This window comes from Debaryomyces fabryi (genome assembly GCF_001447935.2).
Source record: "Debaryomyces fabryi strain CBS 789 chromosome Unknown contig00033, whole genome shotgun sequence".
Taxonomy (NCBI): Eukaryota; Fungi; Ascomycota; class Pichiomycetes; order Serinales; family Debaryomycetaceae; genus Debaryomyces; species Debaryomyces fabryi.
The window spans coordinates 1-16,491 of record NW_015385459.1 but is presented as its reverse complement, the minus strand read 5'-3'; the positions used below and the strand labels follow the sequence as shown (position 1 = coordinate 16,491).

General features: G+C 36.0%; 10 protein-coding genes across 10 annotated transcripts; 4 read left to right on the top strand and 6 right to left on the bottom strand.

Moving 5' to 3' along the window:
- Positions 1–196: 196 nt before the first annotated feature.
- On the bottom strand, positions 197–1,582 carry AC631_02060 (histidine phosphatase family protein; the record flags this gene model as incomplete). The annotated part of the gene is made up of 1 exon (XM_015610890.1): positions 197–1,582. The coding sequence occupies one exon, from the start codon at positions 1,580–1,582 to the stop codon at positions 197–199; it is 1,386 nt and encodes a 461-aa protein (XP_015468254.1).
- A 514-nt stretch (positions 1,583–2,096) lies between these two features.
- On the bottom strand, positions 2,097–2,654 carry AC631_02059 (uncharacterized protein; the record flags this gene model as incomplete). Its single annotated transcript, XM_015610889.1, has 1 exon — positions 2,097–2,654. One exon carries the CDS (start codon positions 2,652–2,654, stop codon positions 2,097–2,099), a length of 558 nt encoding a protein of 185 aa, XP_015468253.1.
- A 53-nt stretch (positions 2,655–2,707) lies between these two features.
- On the bottom strand, positions 2,708–5,342 carry AC631_02058 (uncharacterized protein; the record flags this gene model as incomplete). The annotated part of the gene is made up of 2 exons (XM_015610888.1): positions 2,708–5,281; positions 5,337–5,342. 2 exons carry the CDS (start codon positions 5,340–5,342, stop codon positions 2,708–2,710), a joined length of 2,580 nt encoding a protein of 859 aa, XP_015468252.1.
- Positions 5,343–5,548: 206 nt separating this feature from the next.
- On the top strand, positions 5,549–6,613 carry HST2 (histone deacetylase; the record flags this gene model as incomplete). Its single annotated transcript, XM_015610887.1, has 1 exon — positions 5,549–6,613. One exon carries the CDS (start codon positions 5,549–5,551, stop codon positions 6,611–6,613), a length of 1,065 nt encoding a protein of 354 aa, XP_015468251.1.
- A 245-nt stretch (positions 6,614–6,858) lies between these two features.
- AC631_02056 (25S rRNA (uracil2843-N3)-methyltransferase) lies at positions 6,859–7,845 on the bottom strand (the record flags this gene model as incomplete). The annotated part of the gene is made up of 1 exon (XM_015610886.1): positions 6,859–7,845. One exon carries the CDS (start codon positions 7,843–7,845, stop codon positions 6,859–6,861), a length of 987 nt encoding a protein of 328 aa, XP_015468250.1.
- Positions 7,846–8,975: 1,130 nt separating this feature from the next.
- On the top strand, positions 8,976–11,879 carry AC631_02055 (uncharacterized protein; the record flags this gene model as incomplete). The annotated part of the gene is made up of 1 exon (XM_015610885.1): positions 8,976–11,879. One exon carries the CDS (start codon positions 8,976–8,978, stop codon positions 11,877–11,879), a length of 2,904 nt encoding a protein of 967 aa, XP_015468249.1.
- A 187-nt stretch (positions 11,880–12,066) lies between these two features.
- Positions 12,067–13,839, top strand: FRS1 (phenylalanine--tRNA ligase subunit beta; the record flags this gene model as incomplete). Its single annotated transcript, XM_015610884.1, has 1 exon — positions 12,067–13,839. The coding sequence occupies one exon, from the start codon at positions 12,067–12,069 to the stop codon at positions 13,837–13,839; it is 1,773 nt and encodes a 590-aa protein (XP_015468248.1).
- Positions 13,840–14,159: 320 nt separating this feature from the next.
- Positions 14,160–14,783, top strand: SEC4 (Rab family GTPase; the record flags this gene model as incomplete). The annotated part of the gene is made up of 1 exon (XM_015610883.1): positions 14,160–14,783. The coding sequence occupies one exon, from the start codon at positions 14,160–14,162 to the stop codon at positions 14,781–14,783; it is 624 nt and encodes a 207-aa protein (XP_015468247.1).
- Positions 14,784–15,190: 407 nt separating this feature from the next.
- Positions 15,191–15,595, bottom strand: MCI4 (Mci4p; the record flags this gene model as incomplete). Its single annotated transcript, XM_015610882.1, has 1 exon — positions 15,191–15,595. The coding sequence occupies one exon, from the start codon at positions 15,593–15,595 to the stop codon at positions 15,191–15,193; it is 405 nt and encodes a 134-aa protein (XP_015468246.1).
- Positions 15,596–15,932: 337 nt separating this feature from the next.
- IFU5 (WW domain-containing protein IFU5) lies at positions 15,933–16,355 on the bottom strand (the record flags this gene model as incomplete). Its single annotated transcript, XM_015610881.1, has 1 exon — positions 15,933–16,355. The coding sequence occupies one exon, from the start codon at positions 16,353–16,355 to the stop codon at positions 15,933–15,935; it is 423 nt and encodes a 140-aa protein (XP_015468245.1).
- Positions 16,356–16,491: the final 136 nt, after the last annotated feature.

Below are 16,491 nucleotides of genomic sequence, written 5' to 3'. Positions count from 1 at the left end.
ATCGATTGCAAATTTGGCTTATGCTGCAGATGCTAGATTATCACTATTGTTTTCGACAGCTTAGTTAGATATAAATAACAGTGAAACCGTAAGAGAAACTACCACGTTTATTGAATTGTTTAAACTACCAATAACTTTCAAGTAAATTTCTATAAAAATTTAAATTGCAAATAATCTATACGCCTATAAAGACAATTTATGCGGTAACTCTCGGAGCAGTGGCATTGTAATCCTTTTCATCATAATCCCAATAAAATGTCAATGCATGAGGAATATCATCAGGCGTGTTACATTCTTCTAATAGATTGAAGGATATCTTCTCCTTGACTATATCCTCAAAATCACTCAAGCTACATGAAAAACCCGGACCAGATGAGCAGTTTTGGAGTGGAATGACGGCATCGTTGGCAATAAATCTAACATAAGACTTTCCATCGTATTGATATTTCTCAGTGATTAATCTTCCACCCATTGGAACAACCTCACTACGACGGAAAGCGTTTCTGACATCAACTTTATCTGAGGGCATATCGCCAGGGACATCAAAAAGTCCTAAACTAGCGTAAAACAATTGAATATCAGTGTCATGGGTAAATGATAACACAATCTTATTCTTTGGATTGTCTTCTTTTAAAAGAGCTAAACTTGCGTTTAATTGAACAGATCCAGCTATCTTACTAGTTTCGCTACCTGCGCCAGCAGAATTGTAAGAATTAAACCCTTGAGCATAATCATTAGTAACTAATTCATCTTGTGTAAAAATATCACAAAATTGAGAATATCCTTTCGAATTGAGTTCGAAGGCACATAATTGGAATAAATATGGAATATCCGAGCTGGTGAGGTTTAAGCCATCATTATTTTCTTTCAATCTGTTAGCAATATCATCAAGATAATCTTTCTTAAATGTTGGTGCCGTAGAGTTTGGTTTATAAAACAGTGGACAGGCCCAACGTGGAGTCAATGAATTGAAACCGGAAGACTTTTCCTCAGAGATAACGACTTTCTTCACTTTCTCTTCATCGTAGTCTTCTCCAAGAAATCCATTTACGAAAAAATCAGCCAGATCATAAACCCTTTTAGATGCAGCGATAAAAACAGGTAATGTTTCATTTTCATTGTACAAGACATTATATTTTGCTCTAAATGCCAGTCCTGCCTTGTTACAAGTTTCGTATCCAGTATAAGGACCCTTTGCATTAGAAGGCGTCGTTTCTAACTCGTACAACGAATCGTCTTGGACATAATATTCATACTCATTTAAGAATGACAAAGGACCAGAAAGAGACGAATTATAAGATTGCAATTTATCAACCAATGCCTTCTGCTTTTCACCATCTGAAATACCAGGGTATCTCTCTCCATGTCTCATGTAAACCTGCACTTGTTCTAATGTACATTGATCAGGCAAATCTGTAGAAATCCCAAACCCTGGGTTTTGCATATATGGACCATTACCATACAAATATTTAACAATGTTGTATTGTGACTTAGCAGCCAAATCAGTGGAACCGACATCTCTAAATTGATCATTTGCGGCAAATATTAAGCTTGACGAGACAATTTTAGAAATTGAAACCATTGTATATTTTATATTTGAGTTAACCTTAAGAATTTCATGAATGTGGAAATAGATTACTATATATATATATATAGTCACACTACAAGAATATGGAACATTGATTTTTCGAATGCCATGTGGTAGGCTTATTTACAAAAGGAACAGTTTTGATATATGCTATTACCAAATTTGTTTTATTAGTGACATCTTTTAACTGCAAGCTGTTGTATCTACTAGAAAAGTTGATATGAGCCCTATCAATAGTGTACTTTGCTACCCCTTGTTAGGATTGTTCTCTCGCAACGTCGCATATTATAATAGCTAATGTGTACTATCAATAACCCACGGGGATAAACGACGCACACGTATATTGTTGCATTTCAATTTTTCTTGTAGTCGTTTGTATATGGATCGTATTGAAACCCATAAATTAACTAGTAAATATTACGGAAGGCCATGAACTTTGAGTAATGATGATGATTAGTTTGCTATTTAAGATATATACAGTAACCTGGTTTTGATTTAATTAGCACGTTTATCTCTTACCTCTTTTTGCAGGAGCGTTTTTAGCAGCCTTATCTTGTCCACCAGGTAACATCAACTTAACCTTACTAACCGTAAATACACCCATTAGATCATTAGGCTTGGTACCTTTTAAAATATCTCTTTCATTTTCCCAGTCTAAATCAGTATCAGTATGAGAAGGGTCCATTTTACGATTTGCGAAATAATTCAATGTATCGTTAATGCACTTCCCTTTCTTTCCACTTCCAGGCTGAATTTTAACCTTATACTTGAATTTAGTCAAGGAAGACCATGGCGCAAAAACCGGAACAAGATTTACTAAACAATCATCTGCCTGTGGCTTAGATATGAAAGAATCAAGAATTTCCAAGTAGTTAACAATACTTGATTCATCTTCATTTGTCTCCTCCATAATGTATTTTCTATACTCTCTTTCTTCTTGATTTTTACGTCTCTCAGCATTCAAAGCTTCGTTGGTATATTTATTTTTCAGTTCCTTATTCTTGTCTTCATCAATTTGTTTCTGCTTTTCTGCCTCGACTTGTTTCAACGTTCCTAATGCTTCCATTCTAATTCTTCTTTCTTCTTCATCTTGATCAGCATACTTGGCTGCAATTTTCTTCATCTTTGATTTTTACCTCTCACGTTAGGTGGCTTTTGAGAGGATGGCTCCGCTGTCTTCTTTTTTGTTTCTTCAAGCTTCAAGTTCTTCATTTCTTGTTCGATCGGATCAAAAACCTCCTCTTCGGTATCGTCATTTTCAGACGCTTTAAGGTCTTTGCCTTTACGTAAAATTTTCCTTTCTTTAGCACTCAATCTCTTTTTACCCTCTTTAGATTCTGAAGCTGGTTTAATCGTGGTTTCTTCTTTAGAAGGTTCGGAATCTTCTTTAGTCAAAATATTTTCCTCCTTATTCACTTCGCTGGAATTAGATTGAATATTATTCAGAGATTTTGAAGATTGTTCGAGATCCTGCTTTTTGTTATCCATTACAATTTTCAAACCGTGTTCTTGTTCTCTCGAATTCCTAGCTTCTCTATACTTTTTAGTCGATTCTTCATCACCTAACCAATAGAACCCAAATCCCATAACGAGTTGGCATGGTGGAAGGTAAGTCTTCTTAGCCTTGTAATTAAAGTTTCCGGATGATACTAGACTACCATCGAAATCTTTCTTAGAGATTTCAGTACCATGCAATAACCAAGCAGACGTTGTAACTTTACCATTCCACGCAGAAGAAGCAGAGATGGCAAATATTCCTGCTTGCATTAATGTAGAAGGTGGAATACCCTCGCCTTTGAAAGGATTTTTGATGAACACTTTTAAAGAGCCTTCAATATCCGATGATACGAAATAATCATTATCATTAAAATGTCTATAATATATCATATCAACTTGAGAATTATCTCTACCAGCCAAACACAAATATCCTTCACTTGATACAAACCATAAAAATTTCTCGAACCAATACTTCGGTCTGATATGTTTCAAAGAATCATTTTCGTTTTTCAACTTATTGTTTAAATCTTGTTCAATCTTCCTTTTCGCGTTCTTTAATGCAAATTCAGTACTCTTTTCAACTTTAATTTGCTTACTCTCCGCTGACTTCTTGCTTTCAAAGTACAGTCTTGCATTTGCAAAAGGAGATAATGAAATATCAATCCAAACAGAGACTTTGGATTTTTTGGGTTTGTCTCTGCTTTTTACCTTCTTTACTTTAGACTTTGCTGCTGGGGTTGCCTTAGAATCAGAATCAGAATCAGAATCAGAGTCAGAATCAGAATCAGAATCCAGCTCAGATTCATCACTAGAGCTATCAGAATCAGAATCAGAATTGGAATCAGATGCGCTCGATGCTTCGTTTTCTTCATCCATGTCTGGAAGATGCAAGTTGATTTTGTTCTCCTTCAAATTCAAAGGCAAGTTAATCATCTTAGCAATTGCATTACCTCTTGATTGTTCTAATTCAATAAGACTTTCAATATTGGTCCAATCCATTTGCTGATCAATTAATTTCACAACTGATTCCTTACACTGATCTACTAAATCAGCATAGTACATTATTGTATCTCCTTTTTTTATATTCAGTTGTTGCTGTGCAAGCAAAGATTGAATTTGTTTATCTCTTTCATCACGAGCATGGTCTAATCTTTTTGTTGCTTGTTGTTTCTGTTGATCAATTCTTAATGCATATTTAGTAGACTCAATAGTTGAAAAAAAGGAATCCATAGTTTTATTATAACCCTGTATTTCTGTAAATTTATAATTATCCAGATCAGATTTATAAGGCTTATATGGATAAAATTCATCCATGATATATTCTAAATCATTTGTGGAATCTTCATTATCAGGATTATACAGAAGATTCTTTTTACTGACAATATATCCTGTAATTCCATCTTCTGATTTCTCCAATAAATTAATGTAGTCACTTTCAGCTTCGTCTAATGCTTTAATAATTAAATCCAACTTTGCATCATCATTTTCAAACTCAAAACAACTTGCCGAAGACTGTATGCCTTTCTTTAGTAAATTGAGTAGAACTAAGTCACTAGAGAGATGACTAGAATTAACAAATAATAATTTATGGATGGAAAAAACTTTATTTTTCTTCTTGCCATCTTGATTCCTCTGCTCTAATTTATCCCTTTGTGATTTTATCCACTCTTGAACTTGTTCTTTTGAATACAACTTGCGTTCATAATTAAAATCTGATTTGAACAATGAATCATCGAACATCTTGTAAATCTCATTAACTGCGTATCTATCGTTGCCACCTTTATCACTCACCATCCTCTGTAAAGACAAAATCTTTCTATCTTGATCTAACAATAATATATTACCGGCACTGAAGAATTCTAAAACTAAGTAGAATAAACCATCGCTGAATTCAAATACCAAGACCCTATCGTTACCAATTTGCTTAATTTGGGATAAGCGCCTAGTCTTCAAATGCTTTCTCAATTTGGTGACGAAGTTGGATGGCGTTTGGGTAGTTGGTCGGTCAAATTCCGTTAAATGGAGCTTATTTCCACAATCCAAGACCACCACTTTTTTGGAATCTGGAATGGAGAATTTGAGTAAAAATTGACGAGACGAACTAGCTACATTGTAAATATTTTGCAAACGATAGTTCAAAATCTCTTTCGAGAGCTCCGCAGTTATTATTTGAAGATCCAAACCTGTAATTCTTTGCTGATACAATGTTAGTATTTAGTTCCATAATTGCATTTAAAATAGAGCAACATACCTTCATTTTTGGAGTTCTGCAATGTGTTTAAAGGATTAAAGCAGTAAGCTATTTCACATAGTACACCATTTTTCAACTCGACCTAGTTGCCGCCATTTCATGAATTTCACGTGAGGCATTGATAAACCTTCCAAAGAAGACATTACATCGATTTGATTAATTTAGATAACATCTAAAGCAGGTAGAAAGTCCTAGTGATACATCGTAAGCCAATGACCCAAATAGCGAAGATATTGGGACCCATAGTCAAGGCAATACAGTCTGGTGATAAAAAGGTGACGTTTTTTGAAGGGGCTGGAATCTCCACAGCGGCAGGTATACCAGATTTTAGAAGTCCAGATACTGGGCTATACTCCAATTTGGCTAAGCTAGACTTACCATATGCTGAAGCTGTCTTTGATATTGATTATTTCAAAGAAAATCCCAAGGCATTTTATACATTAGCTCATGGGCTTTATCCCGGAAAGTTTATGCCTACAAAGTTTCATTACTTACTAAGACTTTTCCAGGAGAAGAAGTTGTTAAAGAGAGTTTATACACAGAATATTGATACATTAGAAAGAGTTGCAGGTATTGAAGATGAATATATAGTGGAAGCCCATGGTTCTTTCGCCAGAAATCATTGTATTGAATGCTCGTTAGAAATGTCAACAGAAGAGTTTAAAAAACAAATGTCTGATAAACTGGTTAACGATGGAATTCCAACATGCAACGAATGTGGCGGTTATGTAAAACCTGATATAGTTTTTTTTGGAGAAGCATTGCCTGTGAAGTTTTTTGATACCTGGGATGAAGATGCAGATGAGGTTGAAATTGCCATAGTGGCTGGTACATCATTGACAGTATATCCGTTTGCTTCATTACCGGCAGAAGTTACAAGCAAGTCGCTTAGGTTGCTTATTAATAATGAAGTAGTTGGTGATTTTAAACATGGTAAACGGAAGACCGATGTTTTAGCTATTTCTGATTGTGACGAAGCAGCAGTCATCTTGGCAGAATTGTTAGGCTGGAGTGAAGAGTTAGATGAATTGATAGATAAAAATAAGGTTTTATTTGAGAATACATATTCTATTGATGATAAGCGGGATGATAAAGAAACTTCTAAGAACTCCTTAACCAAGGCGTCAGAAAAGTTAGCTGAAGAAATAAGGGACGCAGAAGCAGAAAAGGATACTAAGAAGCCAGAAAAATTGGACCCGGAAAGAAAATCAAAGGAGGCCAAGTCAAATGGTGATACCGATAACCTTGAAAATGATATTTCGAAGTTAAAGATCTAATAAGATATTAAAATAAGAACATAATAGACAGTAAAGAGTCACGAAGCCCAGTATGACTTTATCGACTGATTGAATTATATTAACGATATTAACGCGTCTATGTCAAATATTACCAGGTAGCGCTACGTTTGTTATAAAATGCAAGATATATGTTGATAGCAGCAGAACATGCTTTTTGGCGGATTATTAAAGGAATATGGATTGTCAGAAAATAAATGCTAAGTTAATCAAGTGTATGGTTCGGACTATTTCTTCTTGTATAGTCTATAGAAAAATCTCATATTTTCCAACTTCATCGTATAATCTATTTCTTTTTTGTTTACTCTATACCAACAACTTTCACTTTGTTGTACTATTTCCCAGCTACCATTATTCTCACCTGGCTTACCTATAAGAATCATGTCAATTAAGAATTGAACTGGAAATTTTTTTGTCCCTATGGTTATGTTGGAGTACGACCCAGCACTTTCGGCAATCAACAAGTAGCATCCCTTCTGACAATGGGTATTCAAAGACTGTAAAAATTTTACGGTTTGTGCCCTTTTTTCACAGAAAAGCTCATTGGTTGTGAATAGCAATGTGATTAAATCTAACTTTGGATAATCTAATTCTGCTACATTTGCAGTCAAAATGTCATCGTGTATGAAGTTTGTATTGAATCCTGCAGCATTATATATCCAATTCTCCTTAACATAGTTGGTTAATCTTCCTACAATTGCTGACCAATCTGCAATATCAATAATATCCAACGTCAAGGATGAGTTTGAGGTTGAACAATATTCTTTCAACCTACAAAAAACAGCTGCCAATCCAACCAATTCTGACGCAGCACCACCACCTACACACAAAACCCTTTTATCACCTTCTGGGCATTCTAACAACTGTCTTATAGGCTGTAATGTCCCAAATAACGATGCATACGACAAAGCCCTCGCAGGAGTCCATCGAGATGCGTACGCAAATCTTTTATCGTCATTGCCAAATGCTGACATATAATCTCTATTGTACAAGTCTCCTTTCACATTTTGAATATGCTGTTGCAAATCTTCCGAATCAAGAATGTTTTTAAACGAGGTTTCAAACAAATCTATAATTTTAGATGGTTCCATAGAATATTTGGATTGAAATGGCATCGCATCTGAGCGACTTTCAACATCTTTTGTTTCCTCTTCTTCTCTTTCTTCGGCCTCTTCAAGCTTCCTGGCTTGTGATCTAGCTATTCTTCTACTCATTCTTCAAAGACAATCCTATATACCCGGTGTATGCCTTAAAAATGTTTAAAGGTTGTTAAAAAGCCCTATTGTATGGATATACTAGATTGACTTGCGGGTAAGTCTCATCTGTTGTGCGGCTTGTATTCCGAAAAAAATTGTAGTATGCGAGTATAAAAAGAAGTGAGATTTTCGAAGATTTTTCATTTTAGTTTCTTTCTTTAACTAATTCATCAACCTGTGTTACGGTGGGCACTCAGTATAATGCAAGGATTAAATCTTCGGGTTATCTTTGTATAACTGTAGTCGTTTTCCGTAGCAGTTCGGCGCTCGAGAAGCAAGTTTTAAAGTTCAAATTGTACCTTTGTATTTTCTAGTTAATCTTCGTGGTTAACATTCCCTAATGCCGTTTTAACGTTTGAGGTGGCTGTTGGTCCTCCTTCGGGGGTTGAGCGATAGTTTTCAGCAGACTAGGTGTTAGGGAACTGAGAATATGGAGTGTTGCATTTTGGCGAAGCTTTTAGGAGTTATGGAACAGAGCAGCTCCGTCGACGGGTTGTATAGCAGGCGGGTCGGCCTTGAGCTCACACTGATCTCTGACCACTTCTTCGGAGGTGGCCATATCAGTGGTTGTTGCTCGGCCACTTGGCTCGTAGCAACATATTCCTGGACTCTGCGAACGGTCATTTGGCTAATGGGCGCTTTGAGTAAAACCATGTTGCAAACATATTTACATTATGTTTATTTCGATTGTAGAAACCAACTGCTGGGGCAATATCAAACATTATAACTTGTTTAACCTTGTATGTTAATTCCGAGTCTTCATGTGCCTTCTTTGGAATAAGCTCAATATACCTGGAATTTGGACAAATGTAGTCACTAAAGTTCAAGCACTTCACTTGGACAAGGGTCTGTGTACTCCAGGGATCTTTACTGTTCCTGTAGGTTTAATGTATACATCTATCTATTCTAGTGCCGGAATATTTACCAATCCCAAGTCATGTGATTGCATAGCGATATCAGCTACTCATCAGCCTCTACTTTTAACGAAGATACCATTCCTTCTTTAAATTGATATTTCATATATATTAAATGATATCAGCATCTATATTAGAGTACATTGCATTTCATTATCTATTTTAGAAAAAGCGATGGATTTTAAACGAACGCCGAGTGCTGATTCACTAGGAACTGCCCATTCAGTGTACAGCTCCAACACCCCAACACGATCAAGATCAAATATCGGATCAAGAACAAGCATCTCAGTATTGCCCAGTTTGCCTGCAAACGTCTCGAATGAGAGCATTGAAGAAGAAACTCATAACCGCCCTAATATAGATGAAAGACTTGAGCGTGAGGCAACCCCAGAGAACAGCTATGTGGAATTTGACTTGCTGTCAGTTGACCAGAAGAACAGCACGAATGATTCTAATTTTGTTTCAGAGAAGATAATATCGCCCAATATAAATATACTTGATAATGGTGCTTTCGAAACTGACAAAGATAAGGTAGATGAGGTTGGAAAGAAGGCTGAGGATTCTGAGAATGACTTCTTTGATATGAAAACGTCTGATTGGAAATCAATGAAAACAATTACAGAGATAGACTATTATAATGACAAAGGGGAACTCGAGTACGAACATGCGAGTGAATTTGATCCGTCAAAGGTCAAATTTGATGCTCGTGGGTACACGAAGATCGATACAGAAGAACAGGTTGCCAAATATGCAGAGCTCGATAAGAAGACTGATTTTTTGTTTCAAAATAGGAGAGAGATAAATAAAAATACAGAAGCAGCGGCATATCTTAAAGAAGACTTGGAATATGCATCTGACGAAGAAAATTCTGAATATGAGGATGATGATAATTTAGACTCGAATGAAACCTTACAAACAATGAGAAATATGTTGACAGATGGCCAAAAATTTGCATATGTTGGTACTACTAAATTAATAGCGGTCGATATGGCTACTGAGTTAGCGAAAATTAAACAATCAACGTCTAACAGGGTAGCAAAAGAATTAAGTTTAGGCCAGCGTAACTTTGCAAACTGGACGATGTATATAATGTCCAAACTATATGAGCATATGAATTTAAGTAAGGATGAACAAGACATGATTGAGAATCTAAGCAAGCATGGTGTTGAAGTTGCTGATTTATGCAATAGCCTAAACCAAACAGAAACCATTAAATCTACTTCACAGCAAAAGCAAACTCAAGAACGCGAGATTGATGATTCAAATAATGTAAAAACTGAAATATGTGACAATACTGAAGTGACTGTTGATCTAAGATGGACAATTATATGTGACTTATTACTTTTGTTGTTAAGTGATGGCTATTATGATAGTAGATCGCGTTCATTATTGGTTATGTTTGCTGAAAAAATGGGTATATCACATTTAGAAATCCTTCAATTTGAACGTCGTTTGATTGAAAGTTTGGAAATGGATACAAATAGTAAATCAATTGAAAATAAGGATGAGAAATTGAATGATAGACAATTCATAGAAAAGTACATAAAGAAAAACAAGAAAAAGAGATATGCTTATATTGGCCTTGCCACTTTAGGTGGATCTCTTGCAATTGGTCTCTCAGCCGGATTATTGGCACCAGTTATTGGGATGGGTATTGCAACAGGATTAACAACAGTTGGCATTACAGGTACTAGCGGTTTCTTAGCAGGAGTTGGTGGTAGTGCTATTATCACCACTGGAGGAGTTCTAACGGGGGCCAAGGTTGGGTCAAAAGCAGGTGCAAGAAGATTGGGTGATGTTCATACGTTTGAACTAAAACCCTTATACAATACAAAGAGAACAAATTTGATTATTACAGTCAGTGGGTGGATGAATGGTAAAATGGATGATGTAAGGTTGCCGTTCTCGACAGTTGATCCTGTTATGGGTGATATGTTCTCTCTTCTTTGGGAGCCAGAAATGTTACAGTCTATGGGCCAAACTATTGGTATATTAGCTAGTGAAGCTTTGAGTACTTCCATCCAACAAATTCTTGGAGCGACGATTTTATCAACATTAATGGCTGCGATCCAAGTCCCCATGGCTTTATCAAAATTGACATACTTACTTGATAACCCCTGGAATGTGTCCTTGGATAGGGCTTGGAAGGGTGGAAAAATATTAGCAGATACTTTGATATCCGGTAATATGGGTGTCAGACCTATAACTTTAGTAGGGTTTTCATTAGGTGCACGTTTAATTTATTCATGCTTAATAGAGTTAGCCAAACGTGGTGGATACGGCTTGATTGAAAATGTCATTATATTAGGTTGTCCAATTGCAATTAAGAATGATCAACTTGGACTAGCTAGGTCTGTCGTTAGTGGAAGGTTTGTTAACGGATTTTCAAAAAGAGATTGGATTCTAGGGTATTTATTTAGAGCTACTGGAGGAGGTATTCTGTCAGTTGCAGGCTTATCTCCAATAGAGAGCGTATACGGAATAGAGAACATTGATTGTACTGATATCGTGGAAGGACATATGGCTTATAGAAAAGCTATCCCTAAGATTTTGAAAGCAATTAATTGGGAAATTTTGAGCGAAGAGTTCGCCGAAATTGAAGAACCCGACCCTGAACAAAAGGAAAGACAAAGGAAGTTGATCGATGAGTTCGATGAAGCACGAGCAAAGATGAAGGAAGAAATGGATACAGAAGAAAGCAAGAAGAAAACTTGGAAAAATTTCTTCAGGCCGAACCAAAAGGATTGGTGGAATGTATACGGTGAAGGTAAGTCTAAAGGTACAGAAAAGAGTGAACCATATACCGATCCGTCCGAAGAACTGAATCAGCCTGACACTCAAACCAATAATCCAATTTTTGATGTTACTGCCTTGCTTGAAGAGGCAAACAATGTCGAACGTCTTGCAGAAGAAGATCCAAAGATCTTGGAATCATTGAGGAAGGAAGTTGATACTTCTGTAAAGCCTACGAAGCTCAATGAAGAAATTGAAGAAGAAGAAAAGTCGACAAGTGTAGTAAGTTCTTTGGCCAATAAGTTTGGAGTGAAAAAAGACGTCGACTCGGGTACGAAGGATTAACTTATAGTAATTGCATTATATATATATATATTATGGTTTATATTGAATCAATACTCTTATTTACGCTATAAAATTTATCCGCAGTATTTACGAGTATGTATACGGCGAAAATTAAAAAATTATATCTTGACTCACGATGAAAAGTTGTGAATTATAACTAGTAGCTACACAACCAGGTTCAGATAAAATGCCTACTATTCCAGTTGATAAAGAAGATCTTTTTGATTTACTAGGTAGATCATACACTACTGAAGAATTCGACGAATTATGTTTCGAATTCGGTATTGAATTAGATGAGGATACTACTGAAGAATGTAAGGGTGATGAAAGACCACAATTCAAGATTGAAGTTCCAGCAAATAGATATGATATGTTATGTATCGAAGGTATTGCTCAAGCTTTAAACGAGTTCTTAGGTAAGAAACTGTCTCCAGACTTTAAATTAAACCCATCAAAGCCAGAAATTTCTTTAACTATCCACAAGTCTACCGAGCAGATCCGTCCATACGCAGCCTCTGCCATTTTGAGAAATGTTCAACTTGATGAGAGACGTTATGATTCATTCCTTGCTTTACAAGACAAATTACATACCAACTTATGTCGTAATAGGACTTTGGTGGCTATAGGTACCCATGATTTGGACACTCTTACCCCTCCATTCACATACGAAGCCTTACCACCCTCAGAAATCAAGTTCATTCCATTAAACCAAGAGAAAGAAATGGATGGAAATCAATTGATGGAATTCTACGAAAAGGATAAGCATGTAGGAAAATACTTACATATCATTAAAGACTCACCAGTATATCCTGTCATCTTTGATGCCAACAGAACTGTTTGTTCATTACCACCTATCATCAATTCTAATCATTCCAAAATTTCTGCTCAAACAAGAAATATTTTCATTGACGTCACTGGTACTGATAAAACCAAGACTGAAATCGTCATTAATCAATTGGTTGCCATGTTTGCAGGTTACTGTAAGGTACCATTCGAAATAGAACCAATTGAAATAAAATCTGAGCATAACAAACAAGACCGTATAACACCAAATATCTCAGTAAGACCTTTTGAAGCTGAAATTCCATATATCAATTCTTGTGTAGGTTTAGATTTAAGTGGCCAAGAAATCTCTGACTTGTTAAAGAGAATGTCATTACAAGCTAAACCTTCTTCAAAGAAAGACTTGCTTGATATTGGAATTCCTATAACTAGACCTGACATTTTGCATCAATGTGATATTATGGAAGACGCAGCTATTGCTTATGGTTACAATAATTTAGCTAAGACCAAGGCTAAGGGTGAATCTTTCGTTGCCGCTCCATTACCAGTGAACAAGGTTGGTGACATATTAAGAATCGCCAGTGCTCAAGCTGGTTATTTGGAAGTATTGCCTTTAACCTTATGTTCGCACGATGAAAACTTCAAGTTTTTAAGAACTAAAGATGATAACACTACTGCTGTCAAATTAGAAAATCCAAAGACAGTCGAGTACCAAGTCGTTAGAACCACCTTAGTGCCTGGTCTTTTGAAGACTGTTAAGGAAAACAGAAAGCACTCTTTACCAATCAAAGTCTTTGAAGCTGGTGATATTGTTTTGAAGAATCCTGAGTTAGAAAGAGGTGCTTTCAATCAACGTAATTGGTGTGCTATTTACGCTGGTAAGACTTCTGGTTTCGAATTTGTCCAAGGTTTATTAGGTAAAATCATGCAAACCATGAGAACTTCTTGGTTAGAAAACCCAAAGGAGTCCACTGAAAGAGGTTACTGGATCGAGCAAGATGATGAAAATCCAACTTTCTTCCCTGGAAGAGGTGCTAAGGTTTTCTTCAGAGCTGGTGATGGTTCCAAGGAACAACATATTGGTGCTATTGGTGTCTTGCATCCAGAAGTTATGGGAAATTTTGAAATTCCATACGCCGCTTCATCTGTTGAAATCAATGCTGAAGTATTCTTGTAAATGTCTGTATAATTAGAACCATTTTTACCAGAGTTCTGCTGGTCTACATGTGATCATTCCCTTTATATTGTTAGTTTAGAGTTAATATAGTTTGACACCAAACCTGATCGTACAATAGACATTATTTCTGTCTGCGCACTACTTTCATCGGCTTTGATAATAAATTCTATGAGCTTGCCATTCTCATTTGGATCGTATAGCATTCCAGCATAGTTGATAAGAAGTTATATTCATTACTATAAATCATCTATTAGCTATATCTTAGTTATCTTAGGTTACAAAACCAGTATACTTAAATAATATAAAATAGAAAGTACAGCATGAGTGGTAGAGCCCCATCTAGATCATACGATATGATCATGAAGTTATTGTTAGTCGGAGATTCAGGAGTTGGCAAATCGTGTTTATTGTTAAGATTCGTTGAGGATAAGTTCAATCCATCATTCATTACTACCATCGGTATTGATTTTAAGATCAGAACCATTGAAAGTAATGGTAAAAAGATCAAGTTACAGGTTTGGGATACCGCGGGTCAAGAACGTTTTAGAACTATTACTACGGCATACTACAGAGGTGCCATGGGTATTGTATTGATATATGATGTCACTGATTCCAGGACATTTGAAAATGTTGAAAATTGGTACCAAACTGTGACTCAACATGCCAATGAAGATGCGCAGATATTTTTAGTTGGTAATAAGTGTGATGATGAAGAAAATAGACAAATTTCAAAGGAACAAGGCCAAGAATTGGCATCAAGATTAAACATCCCATTCTTAGAAGCTAGTGCAAAGAGTAATGAAAACGTGGATCCAATTTTCTACGAATTAGCAGGTATTATCCAAGAAAAACACGTCAATGCCGAAGGAGCCCAAACTGCTACATCTGGCGGTGGAGTTGATGTTTCACAAACCCCTAATACATTCAAATCTAACTGCTGTTAATTATCTTTAATAAATGATGTTTTTGACACTGAGTTTTAGTTTTGTTTGTTTATATTCATGTATTTCCACTATGAACTTCCTGGTCATTCTTGTTTTCAGTGGTTTGAATATAAGTTATTCAATCCACGTAGATGTCGTTAAATATGACTATAGCTTTATTAATTGAATATTGGGATCTATAACGCTGTTGCGTAATTGTAGCCTCTTATTGTTCGTAATAAGCATATCTACTACATACTTCCTTATTATTACTGTTATATTTGCTATACGTTAAATATAAATGAAACTAGAAATACATACCACTATGAAGAAAAATTTAGTCCAAAGTATAAACTGTAATGCTAGGTTGATGGATGTGCTTTCCGCTTTTGTTGATTCTTATTATTCTACAATTCTCTAAATCTCAATTAGATCTTCTTACCAAAGTAAACCCATTGATCATCTAATGGCTTTTCCTCTAATTCTTCCCAACATTTCAACAGACTCAATTCATTGGCTAAACCCAATTCTTCGTGTGCTTGTATAATAATTTCTTCAATCAAACCTCCTCCAATTTTATTTTCAATATTTTCTGTAATCTCTTCTTCTTGGACAATCTTTAATCTGTTCTTAGTTAAAGCTTCAATCGATTGTTTGTAAACAGATTCCTTTGGGAATTTCTTATCTAAAACAGTTAAGGTATGGTTGTATAAGGCGATTAATGCAGGTCTTGGATTTGGATGTTGGTAAATACCAGTCAAACCAGTTGGGTTACCGCTTGCAGCCTTAACTAAAACTTCCTCCGCTTGTCTCAATACCCTGGTAAATCTCATTGCAGTCTATAGTGTTTGTATTTCGATTTGAAGTATTTTAAATCACCTAAGGTATGAAGTACTAATAATTAATTCTCAGAGTTTGGTTGGTTGAATTTTTTCAAGAAACCAGATTACGTAATCTGGACCATATATATCACGTGTATTGGTTGTGAAATATATGTTTACTACGTTAACTGTACTATGGTTAGCATGGTGAAGACCAGACCAAGTAGCCATTAGAGGCGGTATTGTAGATACAATATCAATACCGCTAGCATTAAGAAGGAAAATTAGAAAGGCCCATTCCATGGGAAGAATAAAGAAAAAAAAAACATATACGCAAGAACCCTTAATACTAGCATCTCCGACGACGTCTGGGCGGACAACTGGTCCGACGTCTTGTTCTCATCATGTTTCCTATAAGCATACCGCCTAGTAAGCCACCACCAAGACCCATACCACTCATGTGTGGGTTTTGCGGCAGTTGTTGCACGTACTGCTGTGGAGACTGTCCGTATCCTTGGAAAGGAACTTGTTGTTGAGGGTTAGGCCTAGTTTGATTCAGAATTGGTGGCTGAGGAGAATTGGATTCATGAGGACTGTAGGGAGGTGGCAGCACCTCATGAGCAGACTTCTCAAAAGATGTACCAGCAGGTGCCTCCCATTGCGACTTCTTGGTCCTTAAATCAATGTAGAAAAAAACCTTATATTTATCGTCATATTTAGCTAGCCAACCTTGGGGAACACTAGGTGGATTCTTCGGATCTGTTGCAGGCATGTTTAATTCAAATTATACAAAATGATTGTATTTGGGTTATCTTGTTTTTCATTCGGCTCCTTAATATATTTCTGCATCGCTCGCAACCAGAATTATATTTCTGATCTACTATTTTCTAGTAATGTTTATAATTTTT